General features: G+C 55.6%; 1 protein-coding gene across 4 annotated transcripts in view; it reads right to left on the reverse strand.

Annotated features, from left to right (window-relative positions):
* LOC144932369 (uncharacterized) overlaps window positions 1-16850 on the reverse strand; it is a 65670-nt gene that overhangs the window by 41448 nt on the left and 7372 nt on the right. For 2 of the 4 annotated variants that reach the window (XM_078856343.1, XM_078856344.1), the window contains exon 2: window positions 8966-9172. The exons of the other annotated variants lie outside the window; for them this stretch is intronic. In XM_078856343.1, the coding sequence (XP_078712469.1) occupies window positions 8966-9172 (207 nt within the window). The remainder of the gene's footprint in view (window positions 1-8965; window positions 9173-16850) is intronic. 4 annotated transcript variants of the gene reach the window in all.

Raw genomic sequence — 16850 nt, forward strand, 5'->3', positions numbered from 1 at the left:
CGCATTGATTTTCAGAAATTTTGCAATTGTGTGCCAGACCACAAGTATGCTCGATATCGCGCTGTTTTCCAACAAATGCAGGCAGGAAACTTTTAAAAACGTACGCAATGGTCTGAGAATGCACCCTCTGGCACGTATGCCAGTGCTCTTGTACAACAGCCTGGCATGGATTTTGTCAGCTGCTGCTGCTGCTTTAGCCTGGGCTCCAATCTGCGCCGACCCGGCCCGGGTATCACATTCGGCGCCTTCGAGGCACCGAATCCGTGACCATGTGACCCTCCTCTTCCTCCCACAGCAATAAACACGCCAATGCCGCTGCCCCTGTGACCCCCCCCCCCACCTCGATGTCCGATGTGAGCGTGTGTGTGCGAAAATCAGGGAAAACTTATAAACGTGACGGCTTATATATCTTTTTGGAACATAAAACAAATGGGCTTTGCTTCTTCCCAAACGGGTCCCCTGCGGAGGCGAGGATTTTGCCTATCTAAAATTGACCATCGCTGCCACGCGGAGCCACCATTAGCGGTGATTAATGTGCCCAGCGGCGAATTTCACGAAAATCCCACGCCGTTCCATTTCAGAGTCCGCATAGCAGCAGTTGCCAAGAAAGGTGAGGCTTAGCCCCGCTATTAGGGAGACCTATGGCTCGTTACCTCGTGGGCTACGGTATCTGTCAGTGGCTCCACGTGGATGCACGCGAGGGTTATAGCGGAGGCCCAGTGCGTGGCACCGGTGTAGAGTTTCAATCAAGCGCCAGCCGGGAGACCGTTGTGCCACCGTGACATTGCACAGTTTGAGAAGTGTTTTTGTTTTTATTGCCAGGCTCCGTGCTACGGTAAATACAAGTCGCAAGTGGTTTCCTGCTCGAATGAGCGTTGAGACGGTGCTCACTCCTGCATGCAGTTCTGAGCCAGAGGTGGAAATTCCACGTTCCTATGGTAGGGAATGGTAGGGACGAATCTCCCCATAAGACGACCAAATGACTTCCCACGAAGGGGTACTCGTTTTATTGACCCCAGAGGGAGGGTTGATTGGCCGAGTCAAGCCCCAAACCGCTGAAGCCACCAGGCCGGATGCAATTTGCTCTGACTTCAGTAACATCGTCCCTTGCCAGAGGCAACGTGAATCAACAACACCGAGTGACCTGGGCGTCGAGATGTTTTTCCACAGAGAGCCGCGCATTCTCTTCCTTGCCTGTCCACCTTGAATACAAATGCTAAACCCTTTCAGCCACAGGTGCGTCCCTTCGCCTCAGCCCTGAGCACGGCTGCTGTGCTCACAGTGGATGTCTCGGCCTGCTGATACGCACTGCGAGTGACGCGCACAGCCCCCGGCGGGCAACCCACACCCTTTATGCCACCACCATCACCATGAGCCAGGGTCAATCCACTGCTGGACAAAGGCCTTCCAAAGCCGTCGCCACTTCTCACGATCCCCGCGTTGCAATAATTAATAATCCACCGAGCAGCCAGCGCCGCGAGCCGAGCTCGTCGCTCCACCTCCACGGTGGGCGTCCTGCCCGGCGCGCGTTCCGTTCCGCGGCTGCTGCTCCGCTATCAGTCTTGGCCACGGCCACCGTCCCTGCTCGCGATGCCTCCTGCCCCAAGCCCCGAGCCGGCTTGGTTTTCTTAATGGTGTTGATGATGTCATACCCCCCCCCCCGCGCACATGCACGTTATCTATCCTTCTTTATGTCTCTCCGTGCAATCCCAAGGATGCGTCTGCCCACGCTCTTTTTTTTGCGCACTTTTCCACGTTTGCCAGGTGCGTTTTGTCACTGACCGCGTGTCTGAGCCGTGCACCGCGGCAGGCAGCCCGCGCTGCCCGTTGGCCGCCCCGTCGGGAGACGCGAGAGTTTGCGGCGCCCTGTGCCAGGCGGCAGCGGCAGCTACTTTGTATGTACGCACGTACGTGTGCACGTTAAACTTATTTCGCACCGTACGTAGCCAACCGTGCTAATCGGAGGTGCGGGGGAAGAAATCGGAGGTACGGGAGACGTCGCGCAGGCTGCGATGCGTGACGGCCGCAAAGGCAAAGATCCCCCGTGCAGCCTTTACAGGCTTTTGGGGTGAGTGCTGGAGGGCCAGGCATGGCGCACGAGGGGGGTGGGCGGCCAGTGCCACGGCCGGCCGCCTTTGCCTCCCCAGCGGCAATGTTTGCGCACCGCGGAAGTCACTCGCTTGAGGCCGAGACGAACCAGCGGAGGCCCGGGGCCGGTTCGGGTAACCGTCACCGACGTGGGCCGCGAGCGTGACTCGGGTGGCCGTGCTCGTCGCCCAAGCGCGCCGACCGCTGCGCCGCCGCTCCCCGCCGGTCGGCAGCGGCAGCCGCTTTCCGCGCGGACGTCGCGAAGGCCGCGCCACGTGACGGCCACGCGCATCGCACGGTCACCGCTAAGAATAGGAAGGTGCGCTCTTTAATTCGGTCATTCGGTCTAATTGTCCACAACACACGTGGGGTGGGGGAATCATGTGCCCGACAAAATGAAATAATTTGGTGGGCTGAAGGGTTAAGTGCTGCGTTGATGAATGCACACGAGGAGGTGCATTTGAGCATGCCGTCTGACCTTTCCAATGTTTCAAACTTGTCTGCATGCATGAGCCAATTCGGAGCGCCGTAATATGTCACCTCTGAGCACATAGCCATTAATCTTAGTTGCACGGTGTCTTGTTAGAGGAGCTGCCTTTTGTAATATGCAACTCTCACCCCGAGGAGGGACCTTTCACTTGTCAAATTGTTGCAGCTTTGAGGATAAGAATAAAGCCTACAATAATATTCTTTAGCTCAAAAAAATCATGTCGGAGGTTTCTTTGTGATACGCAAAAAAATATATTGCGGGGGGTTTGCGTGTGATTTTCTTTCTAGTTTTTGCCACGAATCTTTTTTTTTTTCAAATTGTGCCTGCAGGGACTTGCTCCGAAACAGAGTCAGCTCAATGGGAGCGTCTTGGAAGACTTCCCAATGAATGTGACACCTTTAATTACAATGAGTTGTACTCTGGCGATCAGCCGTGACCTGATGGCCACAAATCTGAAGTGGCCTTTGTCTTTTTGGTACTGTGTGGCTAGGCCACCAGACCATCACGTATACATTACTCTCTACCTTGTCAATCCACTGCTGGATGAAGGCTTCCACTTTCCGCTTTGGACACACTTTAGCGAGCGGGTCATTGCGGGCTGGCGCAGCTGGGAGTGGAACGCTAGTGCAGTGGTTAGCACAGTGACCTACGAACTTTAGATACCCGCATTTGATTCCTGGCCACAGCTTACATATTTGGCCCAATTTAAATCTCAATTATAATCAGCTGGCAAATTACTGCACTTGGCCTGCGCATGTGGTGACCCCATTGTGGGACGGTGTTCCTGGGCCTGTTGTGTTGCTGCGTCTGCTGCTGCAGCACGCACACAGCAGGACTCCCATCGTGCTCTTGCATGCACGTTATGTGGCCACCACGTGGCACGTTCAATGCTCTCATCCTTGTCTAGACCACCAGCTCAAAACAGCTGAAATAAAACAAGATCGAGTGAAGTCTCACATCTAGCGCATGTGATGAACATGACCCCTTTACATCATATCTCAAGCGAGCAGGATTACATTTTTAAATCACGCGTTTTCACCCTTTCCAACAAACTGATTGGGCCTCTGATTGGCTGGGTGGGTTGTTGCTATGTTAGTAATGTCCGTGTTCAAATTAACCAAAATTTAATTGCCCCCGACTTCCGTGGAAATGCCTTACCTAGTCGCTGTGAATTGAACTTTCAACGTGGCCCCAATCGGCAAACGTCTTCAAATCCACAACCTGTGGGCCCTCCTCGCAGTGCCTGCGCGTGTTTCTACACAGTTTGCTGTCCCCTGTTATTGACATTGATCCATAGACATAGGGGGACAGTCCTCCCTTTTATCATCGCAGCACCACCTATGACGAGATCACCTGGAATGCGCCCAATCTCATCTTCTTCTCTCGGAAGCTAAGTGGGGTTGGATGCGTGACCACCGCGCGGATGCGTGACCAGCGCGCACAAACAGGGCGGAGGAGCAAAACCCATTGCTGTGCAGTACTTCTGTGCTCCCACGTCTATGCTTCCCACCTCCACAGTACGGTGAAGCGGGCTCCAGTGACCCCGGGGAGACCCCCATCCAGCAGTGGATTGACAGAAGGACCGTCGTGGCTCTGCGGTTTTCGGCTTCCTCCACAGGAATGCGGCCTTTCCACCACCGGCTCCGGGCCGCCAGGGGAGATAAATGGTGAGAGCCGACTCTCGTTTGAGCTGGGATAACCTTTGGCTTGATTTGATGAAATAACTCCCCTATTTACTTACAGCTATATGTACAGTAGATTTCTGCATTTCTTTTTTAAACCCGAGTTGTTGAGCGCAGGCCTGCGATGCGTGTCGCGGTCGTGTCGCGTGTCGTCGTTCGGCGCTCTGGGGGGGGGGCTTCTTCAGAAAGGGGAATTTGCGCAGCTCACTTTCTCGCGTTCCTTGCAGAAGCTCGTCGAGCGAAACGTCGGACATCGCGCCGATGAAAACTCGCGGTAGGCGCAAACCCTTGAACACATCGAAGGGCCGTGCAGCGCGACCAGGAAAAAAAAAAAAAAAAAAAAAAACAACCTGCGTGGCTTTGTTGTCATCTCCATGGGGGACAAAAAATACGCTTGTCCGTTCGTTGTTGACGGCACATTTCATGCCATCGTTCGGATCAAACCTCGCCGGAATTTCTGGCATTTTGCAGGCGGCGCGGATACCGTAGAACTACCCCCGAGGCTCATTAGAGGGATGAGACATTCTCTAACCGCGTCAAGCACGACCTGTAGCGGGAATGTGACGTTTAAGCAAGCAGGAATGTGCCATTATAAATGAAATTCTCGACCTCCACACAAATAAGTCGCTTGAGTTGGGGGGCGGGGCACTCATTTGCTTTCCATATTCAGACCACAAGGTCACCGTTTAGTTTCTTTCTCTCCCCCACCCCCCAATTCGATTCCAATTAACCCATCAGTTGTCGATGTCAAGTGCCGGAAAATGTATTTGAAACTCTCAAAGGGCAGTGAATCACCCCGTGTTAAGGAATAACCTGTGGAAGGTGATATCATAGGACTACTGCTGAGATCCCTGCAAATGACCTATCTGCACTCGGAGGTATTGTTACTATCCCATGGGCCCTACTGAAGAGATGTTCATTGCAAGGCAGTCAATATGAAAACTAAATTTGAGAGCTTGAATTTTGGCAAATTCAATTTTTTCGTGCGAGCATCGGTGACTGGATGAAGACCACCACACTTGAGAAGCCAGTTTAATCATGGATGGGTGAACACTGGATTCTAACCAAGGATTTCTCATCGGTGCTGGCTCAGTGCTCCGACCTGTGAGCCACCCGGCCACCTCCAAGCGCGTTCATGTGACCGCTGTTCGCGTTCATTCATCGTTACTCAGGAAAGCCTTTCTGAGTCTCTGACACTCATCTTCAGGAGGGGTCCTGTTAAGTTTTCTCAGTCGGAGGCCGATGTTGCTGCTGCTGCTGTGTGTAATCCCATTTGAGTAATTTGAAGGTAATTTTTCAGCATTGAGATGTTTGGCCAATACCGGTGACACTGCGATTGTTCAGCTGCGGAGAGGAAAGTGGCGAACCCAGACGAAGCCCACGCTGGACACGGGAGAACACGCAGACCAGCGGCCGAGTTGGGAGTCGAACCCAGGTGCTTCTAGCTGCGAGGCGCGAGCGCTACCACTGCGTTAGTAATACTGCAACACTTTTAACATCATCTCTGAGCCGAGGGCTGCGACTTGTAGACGTGTAGTGATCGCGCTGTCACGTCAACTGACACGGGTGCACATCGTGCCGTGCTGCCACTTGCCGCATCCATGAGTGGACGCGGAACATTGCGCTTATTTAACGTAGAATTTATACCCTCGCGTCGAAATCGAAAAGTGTTGGAATTCAAATTTACGGGCAGCGTTATGGAGCAAACAATTTGAGTCGTTTGCCCTCGTTTCTGCATTGATCAAAGAGCGTCGTAGACGCACGGCGCTCAGCGCGAACGAGATGTACGCCGCTTAATGGAGCTCACCTCAAAGGAGGTGCTCAATAAAATTAAGATCCTGTCTTCATAAACAAGACGCGCGCTGCTCGTGGCCGCTGTGAACATATTCCATAAAACACCCGGGCACACTCTCTTATAGACAAGACACATTTGCTGTGTGGCAGCTCTCTCTCTCGCGCAGATATCAAGAAAGCCAAAGTGATATGTTGTTTAAACGAGAAATCAAGTTGGTGCCGATTTCCTCTCTCACAACCCTGAGCCAGTGGTTGAAATTCCACATTCCTGTGGTGGGGGCGAGTCTATCCATAGAACGACCACAAAGTGGTACGTGTATTTATCTATCCGTGAGCCAAGTCAAGGGGCAAGCGGGATATGAACTCCGCAACGTTCCCATGGCGAGCCACTCGCCCTGCCGCTCAGCTGCTGTTCACTTGTCCTGTTGGCTTCGTGGCACGCGGTGACGATGTGTTCATTCTAATCGCTTGTAGCGACGAGCAGTGTACCACCCCGTGGCAGAGAAAAGCCCTAGAAGCCCCACGTCAGCGGACCACTGTGTCCACACCCGAGGGGCACGCATTGTGTATGCCCTGCAGAGAGTTTTCATCGCATGTCAATCAAACGGAACAATATTTTAATTCTCAGCGCTGTAATAAGGAAAGTTGAGTGACAAGCTCAAGTTGAACACGGTTGGTTTTTCGGCAACCGGCCAGGGCCGCCAACTCACTACACTCGGATCTGGTTTAATTACGAGATAAATATAACCAGACAGTATATACGCCTCCTTGCCCGTATCTGTCTTCCCACAACAATCTACAATAGCACTGTGTGGTTTGCTTACCACAGGTGGAATTTACAGGCGGCGGAAAAAGCCCGGATTTGAACCCTTGACGGCGCACGCGGGTTCAGTGTCTCCGACGAGGCATGGGCCCCCTGAGCCTCCAGCCGCCTCCCTCACATGGAGATATTAAACCGGCAATTGATAGTTATGGACAGACATGTTATGCTGACAGAAATCCTATTTACTGGCCCCGGTTGTTGCTCGGCCATCTCTCGCGTACCATTCTCAGCGGTTGTCACACGAGCATGTAAAGATCGGTCTTCCGGCTAACGGTGTTTGATGTACAAATGCTTTAACGAGGCATTTTCCCATCAATTGATCATTAACTCCTTTAATTGTAAGACCAGGAGGGACCTGCATGATGTGGCATAGTGCTGGTTTTTATGGAGCTAATGATTGTTTTAATGTATACTGTGTCCTAAGAAAATATATTACAAACAAGCCAACGTTTTTCCTTACTCTACTGAGGATTCGTGTGGACGCTCATCTCCATTGGCAGCCCTGAGCCATTGTCAGAAATTCCACTTTCCCATACCAGGGTCCAGTCCGTCCAAAGGAAGACCACTGTTCACCTCCCAAAGTGATATGCAGGAATACAACTCGGATGAATGATTGGCTTCACTGAGATTGGGATGCTCACGAACAGACCGTGCCTCTTTAGCCGATTCGGCCAAACAACGGAGTGTACGTGTATTGCTTTGTGTGCGAATGATACGATAGTCGCCCGAGAGAGCAACCGAGCGCCAGGCAGCACAACCCAGCGAGGTGGTACAGTGTGCAGGACAGCTGGGGCAGCTGCCAGCCATCTCTGTAGGTTAACCCACAGCGGTTAACCCACACCTCTGTAGGTTAACCCACAGCGATTAACCCACATCTCTGTAGGTTAACCCACAGCGGTTAACCCACATCTCTGTAGGTTAACCCACAACGGCTCTGGTCCATGATCTGCCAACGAGCCTTGGGCACTTCACTTGTCCCCATAAGTGCACCTAGCCTGGAACAAGCCCCCCGGGTGTGACGTCACCGCTGCTCGGTGGCGAATGGCAGCTGTCGTCGTCGGTGTGGGTAGGAGAGAGTCGGGCGCAAGTCGTCTCGGTTCACAGCAGACCTGATGCCCCAAGTGTAACCGCATCCATGGAGAGACCCCCCACCGGACCAATACACAAGGCTGTGCCGTTCGCCAACTTGTGAATTTGCAGATTATTTTTAAACTCGAGTGATACAGCGATTCTCCAAGAAGGTTAGGCACATATGTGTAGGTCTCTCGTGTACCTGGAACCGCGTTACTAATATCTGTTGATAAAGCAATAGCCTAATGATATGTATGCATTTAAATGTGCAAATTTCGGTTGACTTAAGATTTGGTCCATGGACGCAGAATATCACAGCGGTACACGACCATTGCATTTACGTAGCAATGTTTTATATGCCGCGCTAGCAGTTGCTTTCAGTGAGTAACATGCAGTACAGTGTATATTCTTGGCCTGGTACGACTCTTAATTATGTATTGGCAACAGGCCCAGAACTATTCATGTCCACCTCGTTTAATCTGTACTGTACTCCCATCTGCTGTATATCTCAAGAGTACGGTAAATTCTGCCCGCTGTAAAACTCACCCTGTTATAATCCGTTCGTAAGGTACGCGGCGGCGCAGGGCAGGAGGCCGCGAATCTTGTCCTTGCGCAATTTGTAACGGCCAAATGGAATAGCCATTGAATATAAAACGTGCTGGGGTGAAGGGGACATTTTTGTTTGTTGATTAACACGAGATGGCCATCGTTTACGAGCGGCCGTTAGCGCTGGGCCCCCCGCTCTACCGCCCCGTGGAGGCCCGCGGCGGCCCGGGACCACCGCGTGGGCATCGGCAAAGGAAGGGGGGCGGAAAAGTGCCCAAACACTGAAAAAGGCGACGACGAGTTTGGGAGAAGGGGCACGCGGCTTTGCGGTCGAGCTCGCCAGCCCACCGCTGGCGAGCCACCCCCTGACCCCTGACCCTGAGTACCGAGCCAGCCGAAGACTCGCACGAGTCCGACCACCTGACTCAATTCAACTCGTCACGAGTACTGGCCCCTCTCGCTGACCCTCACCTCTCCTCCTCGCCGTCTGCCCTCTTCCTCGGTCACGCTCGTTACGGCGCGGCGGGGAACCTTCGTGGGCCGATCGACAAGGACGCCCCCGACGCGTTTCCCGAGCCCAGTGCCGCTCGCAGCGCGCGCGGCCCTCCCGTTGACCGCACCGCGGCCGCAGCTGCGGCCAAGCCCCGAGGGTCGGGGCACGCCCCGGCCGTCTGCTTCCTAAAGATAAAGGGCAGTGGATGGGCGGGTGTTCCACTCAATTAGAAAGTGCGCCGAGGTTGCACCCCCTCCGTCCGCCGCCCCCCCACCCCATCAACCGCTGGGCCCAACACCTGGCTAGCCGAGTGGGGATACGGCCGTGGGCGCAAGGGAGGGAGGGGAGGGAGGGAGGCGGGTGTCAGTGGCAGGCTCAGTACAGAGGCGGCGATGGAAGTGGCGATCCATACTCTCTCTCTCAACTCCCCAACTCGCCGTCGCGGCCCCCTTCTGAAGCGCGACCTCTGGGGACTCCCAGACCTCCAGGCGAGGCAGACGGGGAGGGGGGCAGCGGTGGGGGGGGGGTTAGGGGGAGCTGGTGGCGGAATGTGTGACTGATCACACCAAAGGTGTGACACTTCACACCCTAGATTTGGAAAGTTGCACTCGGAGCAATGATAATGGGGATCGGCCGCCGTCAGACGTGATGCGTTGAATTCCGCGCGCGATGTCGCCCGAGCGGGAGCCGGGGTGGCGCGAAGCTTCACGAATGCTGCTGCTCCGCGCACCACTCGGCCTGCACTTATTAATTCTTAACGCACAGGTGGAGACATCGCCATGGCAATAGGAGCCGACCACCCGTCTGCACTGTACCGTCTGAGTTTTCATCTGCCGTTTGTGCTCAAAGATTTCAAGAAAAAAAGCTTCGGCCGCGATCAGTCCAGACGACGGGGTTTTGTTTTCAGCGACCGCGCTCATCGCGAACGATTCCATCCCGCTGTCGCTCCCCCCGCAGCCACCGCCTCGGTACCGAAACCTCCGATGAGCACGCTTGGCTCCGTGCGGTGCGAAGGAAGTTCAACATGCATACACACTTACAAACGGGCACTGGAAACTGTGCATTTCCATTGTCGCGCCCAGACCAGCGCTGAAATTGCCCGTGGAAGTGGAGACTCCATTTTTAATTGTATTTATCTGGGTTTTTTTTGCTTTCTTCCAACTGTACTGCAATGTCGCTGGCGACATGACGCCAAGAGAGGAAGGAATTTCCACACGGACGCCTGCGTCTCCGTGGCGGTAGTCTTAGCGCTCCGACGCGGCCTTTGCAACCTCCCTGAGTTACCGACCAACCCCAGGGGGCCAGCCCCTCTTGAAGACAACCGCCGCATTTAATTTAATTGTTCAACACATTACGGCGTTTTCACTTTGAGGGCACGGATCACACGAAGGTTTTTTTTAAGCCAATAATTTACACAAGAAAACCTTGCCGAGTCTCTTTTTCAGGAGGCGCCTGCTTTGCCCCAGCTGTCAGACGACTGCCCATTTGCAGGCCAGGTGACGAGTCACATTGTGCCCACAGGGACAGCTGCCATTGGGGGTGCTCTTTCGAATGTGTTGAGACGAGAGGTGACGCCGCGCGGCGCTCGGCGTACAGGAGGGCGGCTCTACCAACAACGAATCGTTCTCCTAACGCCGTGGCCAGCCCTGCGGGGCGGGTGGAGGAGGGGGGGGGCGGCCACCCATCCAAGCGATAACCAGGCCCCCAAACCCTGCTTGGCTTGCACGGGCGGGCGACCGGGAACGTTCCGGGGTTATTTTGGTCGCAGGCGTTTGCTTGGCCCCTCGCTCATTAGTGAGGCGGCGGCGGCGGCGGCGGCGTCGTGCGGGCCCCCGTGGGCCCCCACGGGCCCCGCACCGACCGCTGCACCTGGGGCAGCGCGCGTCTCGCACTAATCAAGCTGTCAGCCGCGCTTGTAGCGACATGACGGACGGCACACACGCGGACCCAGCCTGCGCCACCTCGGATTAAATCAGATCAATCAGATCCACTGTGCAAGGTGCGAGGAGGAGGAGGACGGTGGTGGTGGTGGTGCTGCGACCTCTCCCTCTGTCTCTCGCTCTCCCTCTGTCTCTCGCTCTCTCTCGCTCCCTCCCTCTCTCCCTCCCTCTCTCACGTTGGGGGAACCTCTGCCTACCCCGGGGCCCATGCTCCAATTGTCCACGGTGGAAATGGGGGCTTGGGACAACGCGTCGGTAAATGTCGATTCCGCTGGCGATGCGTGCGTCGGTTGCTTTATGAAAATTGTATGTAATATGCAAATTATGTGCAGCGATTATGCAAATTCTATGTGAATGATACCTCGGAGAAGTAGGCCAAATTCCATATAGAGGAGCTCTTTAGAGCGCGAGAGCTCCTTTTATCTTTTACCGTGTATCTGCGATTGCCAGGCCAATGAAGCACTCAAAAATGATTAGAATATCACGCGCGTGAATCAATGGAACTGGGAAACGTTTTTAAAAAAAAAACACGAGACATCAAATGATAGTTTCTTGAATGGCAGTGCAACCCAGCCGAAGCAATGCAAACCAAGGGGTGAACTTTACCTTTGCTGGAATCCATACGACCTGGGCCACATCGAGGAGCAAAGGTGAATGCTTAAAGCAAGAGGTTATCTTGTTGGTTTGTGTGACGCCTAGGGTGGTGGTGGTGCTGGTGGACGGTGCTTAGCCTCTGCTCACGTGTCCGTAGGCGCTGCCCATCGGGCAGGAGATGGGCTCTGAGTAGTGGTTCGTACGCACCACGCGTCATCGGAGTTTTGTGTTTGGAGGGTCTGATGGGATGCTGGCAGTGAGTTAAGACCGCTGCGGGGACCACAAGGCGCAAGTTAAAATAAAATAACAACCTCGACAAATTCGTCGTTAACACTGCAGCTAAGCAGCTTAAGAATATTTCTCAAGTTGAAATGTCCGGCCTTCTTCTTCGCAGCAGAGAGAAATCATTTCGATTGACGTACTGTATTTAATATTTCACAATACCGAACGATAAGTCAACCGTTCTACTCTCATTATTGTGAATAAGGAGCATTGCCCGTAACTTTAGCCGATTGAATTCATGTCACCGTCACGAGGCGTCGCGAGTGACGAACCGCGTGGGTTTTGTTGCATGGAATACGTAGATGGTGTGGGCAAGCGCTTTCCACTGAGCCACCACGCATCATCGAGCCACCTGCTGAGCCACCAAACACCGTGCGGCGAGCTCACTGAGCCACCCCACTCAGCCACCCAATACCATGGAGGCACCCTGCTGAGCCACCCCACTCCCGCTCTTCACTCGCGGTTCCTCCCAGCGCGGCACTCTTCCCGCGCCGCGTCTCCCCACTAATCACCTCTCACCCCCTTCCCCTCCCCAACACGCCCCCTCCGCCCCATACCCCCCCCCCCGCTTTGCTTACCTGAAGTGCTCATTATCACTGCTCATTTGTGGCACTGGTGGGGTGTGTGGCTGGGTGGCTGAGCGAGGTGGGGGCGGTGGGGGCGGTGGGGGTGCTCGTGTGGATGTGGACTTTACGTTGGCTGGGCGAGCGGTCACGGCAGCCAGCGGCAGTCACGCAGTGGGCGAGCGCCCGGCACTTGACTTTGGGACGACGGAGCGGGGGGAGTGGCGGGCGGGGGGGGTAACGTCGCGTTTAATTGGAGCCACGGCCGCGCTCGGATTTCGTAGGCGCGCGCCCTCGCCGCGGACGCCGTGTTGTGGCACGATAATTGGGGTGGAACAAACACTCGTGTGCACATGTCGGCGGGCGTGTACACACACGTGTACACACACACGTGTACACACACGCACGCGCGTGTACACGTGTGTGTACACGCATGCGCGTGTACGTGTGCACGTTTTATAATTACACACAGAGATGCGGCTTGGGTGATTGGGAGCAGACTAAAAACACCACCGTGAGTGCCACCAAGCACCACCACTTTGCTCTCCTCCTCGCCCTCTCAGCTCTCCTCCGCTCGGGATGAGAACCGTTCCCAACAGCGTCGCCCACAGTCGCCCTACACACTGGACTTCAGTGTCTCGCTCCCTCTTCTCCGGAACGGTGCCGTAGGCTGGCTTGGAATACGGATTAAACGGCGTAAGGCATTCCCACTACAATGCAAGGTGCACCTATCCACGTAACAAATCCTACGCTACCGTGCCCTCTTAGCCGCACACCGCCGGCAGTGTGGAGGTGCGATGGATGCGGCTGTGTGCCAAAAATAATGCCCGGAGCAGCGTTCTGGACCGTTTCCGGCCGAAACGAAGCCCTGCGTACGGCCCAGATTGACGTCTCCACGAAGCGCATGCTTGTGCCACACATGGTGCCCCGCTCCGTGCCCGCTCCAGACAAGAGTTTGTGAGGGTGCCGACGGGCATCGACTCGTATCCGCTCCACCTTCGATGGTGCTGTTTGTTGCTGTGTCCTTGTGCCCGGCATTTCGTAAAATAATGACGACACCTACATCTACTGTACGCCTCACCCCTTCCAGCTGCCGTGCCCCCGGTTCACGCCGGCGCTCGGAGCGCGTGGCACCGCCCCATCTAAAATCGTTGAAAGCACGCACGCGGTGCACCCACGCACGCACGCGGTGCACCCACGCACGCACGCGGTGCACCCACGCACACACGCGGTGCACCCACGCACGCACGCGGTGCATCCACGCACGCACGCGGTGGACCCACGCACGCACGCGGTGCACCCACGCACGCACGCGGTGCACCCACGCACGCACGCGGTGCACCCACGCACGCACGCGGTGGACCCACGCACGCACGCGGTGCACCCACGCACGCACGCGGTGCACCCACGCACGCACGCGGTCCACCCACGCACGCACGCGGTGGACCCACGCACGCACGCGGTGCACCCACGCACGCACGCGGTGGACCCACGCACGCACGCGGTGCACCCACGCACGCACGCGGTCCACGCCGCGACGTTTCACTCGGGTCGGGATAACGGCACTCGCCCTACCCGGAGCCTCGGCGCTCGACGTTTCGTTCCGTGCGAAGCGGCTAGAGCGGGCACGGCGCTCAGAACGCCGTCTCCCCACGCGCCGCTCGCTGCCCGTGACCTCAATTACGCGCATTCCCCCGGGGGTTGCCGCGCCACGTTTGGGCCACGTCGGCCGTCTCGGCGAAGCCGCGACCCCGTGGCGCGCTCCGCGGCGTGAGTGCCGTTTACCCGCCGCGAGTTGTGATTGGGCGACAGCGACGACGCCAAGGTTGACGTTATCAGCACGTTGAATGATCGTCAATTGGTGAAGCGCGGCGAATTTACTGAACTGCAGGAGGGAAATAAAGAATCGGATATCCCGTTGCTCATTTTGGTAGCGCTTCGCCCCTCTGGAGGGAGTGACCCTGACCATCATCACTCACGCGGCGCTTTATGTGTGCGGGCGTGTGCGCGAGTACACGTCGCTGTGTGTAAGTGTGCGCGTGCAAAGTGGATCCCCCTAATGGAACATCTTCGCCGGTTAGAAACATTTAGGCTGGCCTGCCTACGATCCATCTTGGGTTTAACCAGGCTGGATTGTGTGAGGAGCTCACAAATCCTTGAAAGATCTAGGCAAAGTCCCATCGGTGAGTTCCTCCGGCAGACAAGGCTGCGTTGGCTGGGCCATGTAACCCGCATGCCCAGCCACCGCATGCCGAAACAGCTTTTGGTCGGCCGGATCGAGGGGGCTAAACGGGCGCGGCACGGGCTAGAGAGGAGATGGAGTGATGTGGTACAGAAGGACGTGGAGCTGAGTGGACTTGCCGATGACTGGTACCAGCGGTGTCAAGATTGGCCTCTGTGGAGGAGGCTCGTGAAGGACGCTACTGGGCAGTTGGAGGCAGTCGCCCTCCAACGACAATAGAGAGGGGAGGAGCGATGCTCACAACAACGAGTCGAGCGCCGGGTGGCTAAAGCACAGCAAGTTGGCACAGTAGGGGGCACAGGTGGTGCATCAGCCAGTCATTTCGGTCAGTCGACCCGTGGCATCTGTGTCTGCCCCGTGACCTCCTGCCAGCGGGCGTTCGACACTTCACGTGGCCTCAACGTGCACATAGCCTGGCACAAGCGTCGTGGTGACGTCACCGCTACTTAGTGGCGAATGACGGTTGTTGTTGCGTGCAAAGTGCAGGCCAAATGGAAAGTAAGTGTTGCAGCCTCGGCACAATGGCTCCGTTGCAAAAAACAAGCTCATTCCACTGAATTATTATCAATAATTCATACCTGAATATTGGGCTGCAACGTGAGCCTGATAACGCGCCGATGGGAATCGGTTAAGTACCGCATTCCATACACACTTCGGATTTGCTCTGCTCCTGCCAACAATGTGTGGAACTCACTCCCAGGCTCTTGCTGTCTGTGCTGTTTAGTCTCTTAGCCTATCATCCCTGTGGGTCAATAAAATGCACACCACTTTGTGAAGAAAGTCACCTGTGGTTGCCGTATGGATAGGCTTATCGCCATCATATAATTATGGAATTTCCACCACTTGCTCAGGGTCAGCCGTGGTATGTTGAACTAAAGAAAAGAGTTTTCAGTCGAGATTATTTAAAAGTCCATCGCTCCAGCGGCTTCCCGATATCGGAGAGGAGAGCATTCCAGACGGCCTCAGCCTAGGACCGGCTGCCTCCGGTGCCCTCTTTGCCACCCTCACGTCCACGTCGCCGCGCACGGTGGTGGAGCCGCTCCGCTGTCGCCGCGCGGAACGACGCGGATTTGCCAAAGCAACGCCCCCCCCCTCGCCCCCCCACCCCCCCCCCACACCGGCCCTCGGCTCGACAAGCGAACACATTCCTACCGCGTACGCGAGCGATCTGCGATGAACTAGCGACGGTGGTCGCGAGGCAGACAGCGGGGAGATGGGGGGAGGTGTGAGGGTGGGTGAGGTGGGGGGGGGCTCTAAGCCGACCCCCTTTTTTTGGAAGACCTCCCCCCCACCCTTTAAATGTATAATCTCCGAGTGAGGTTATGGAAGATTTCGGCGTATTGAGATAAGAAAAATGTAGACAAAAACAGAGATGCAGAGTGAGATGAGAGACGGGAGATGCAGACAAGATAGTGACAAGAGAATGTAATCGGATTTTCGTGTCGGGTCGCTCGTTGTGTCTGTTGGGATGTGAATTGAGCTGATACTTGACACACCCTGAATCTGGGGCCCCGTTTGCCGATTGGGGCACTCGGCTTGGGCACTGGCTGTGGGTTAGATGCCAGCTTGGACACGTGCTCATTGCGCTGGGCTCCCTTTTGGTTTTTGTAGCGGCTGAGATGGCGCGACAGCTTTGGGGGGAGGTCTTCGACCAGCAGTGGATTATCCCGTGGCCGATGGTGATGACGATGCCGATGGTGACGAGACGGACAGCTCGCAGAGCAAGCTGGCGTCAGCCTCGCGGTCAGCACGCCCGACTGCCCGGCCTGCATCTCGTGACTTCTATATATATGTATATTCTTACCGACATTTTATCGCTGGATGCACAGTGGAGGAAGGACAGTGTGCCTCAAAGGGCCTGAGGCTAAAGCGCAACCTTTTGATTACGGCTGTCTGGGCGACTCCCACGGACGTGCCTGACGGCCGCTCACTATGGCCACTGGCACAGCCGCCGATGACTGGGTTTGCAACATTATTTAGTTTTCTTGTTTGTTTCACACTGACGACATGAAAATAGCACGACTGAAAGTCTAATACTTGAGGAGCTTGTTGGCGGTTCCCATCGCGATCATTCCGCTCGTGCGGCATCGCCGGATCATAAACCGCAGCGGTTCAATCTCACGCCCGGCTCGACGTGTTGGTGGTAAACTTCAAGTAGCGGTGTGGTGGTGTGCACACGCACACCCTGCGTCCGCTCCACCCGTGTGGAGGACACGGTCTCCCAGACACGCGGCCTGTTTCG

This window comes from Lampetra fluviatilis, chromosome 5 (genome assembly GCF_964198595.1).
Source record: "Lampetra fluviatilis chromosome 5, kcLamFluv1.1, whole genome shotgun sequence".
NCBI classification, from domain to species: domain Eukaryota; kingdom Metazoa; phylum Chordata; class Hyperoartia; order Petromyzontiformes; family Petromyzontidae; genus Lampetra; species Lampetra fluviatilis.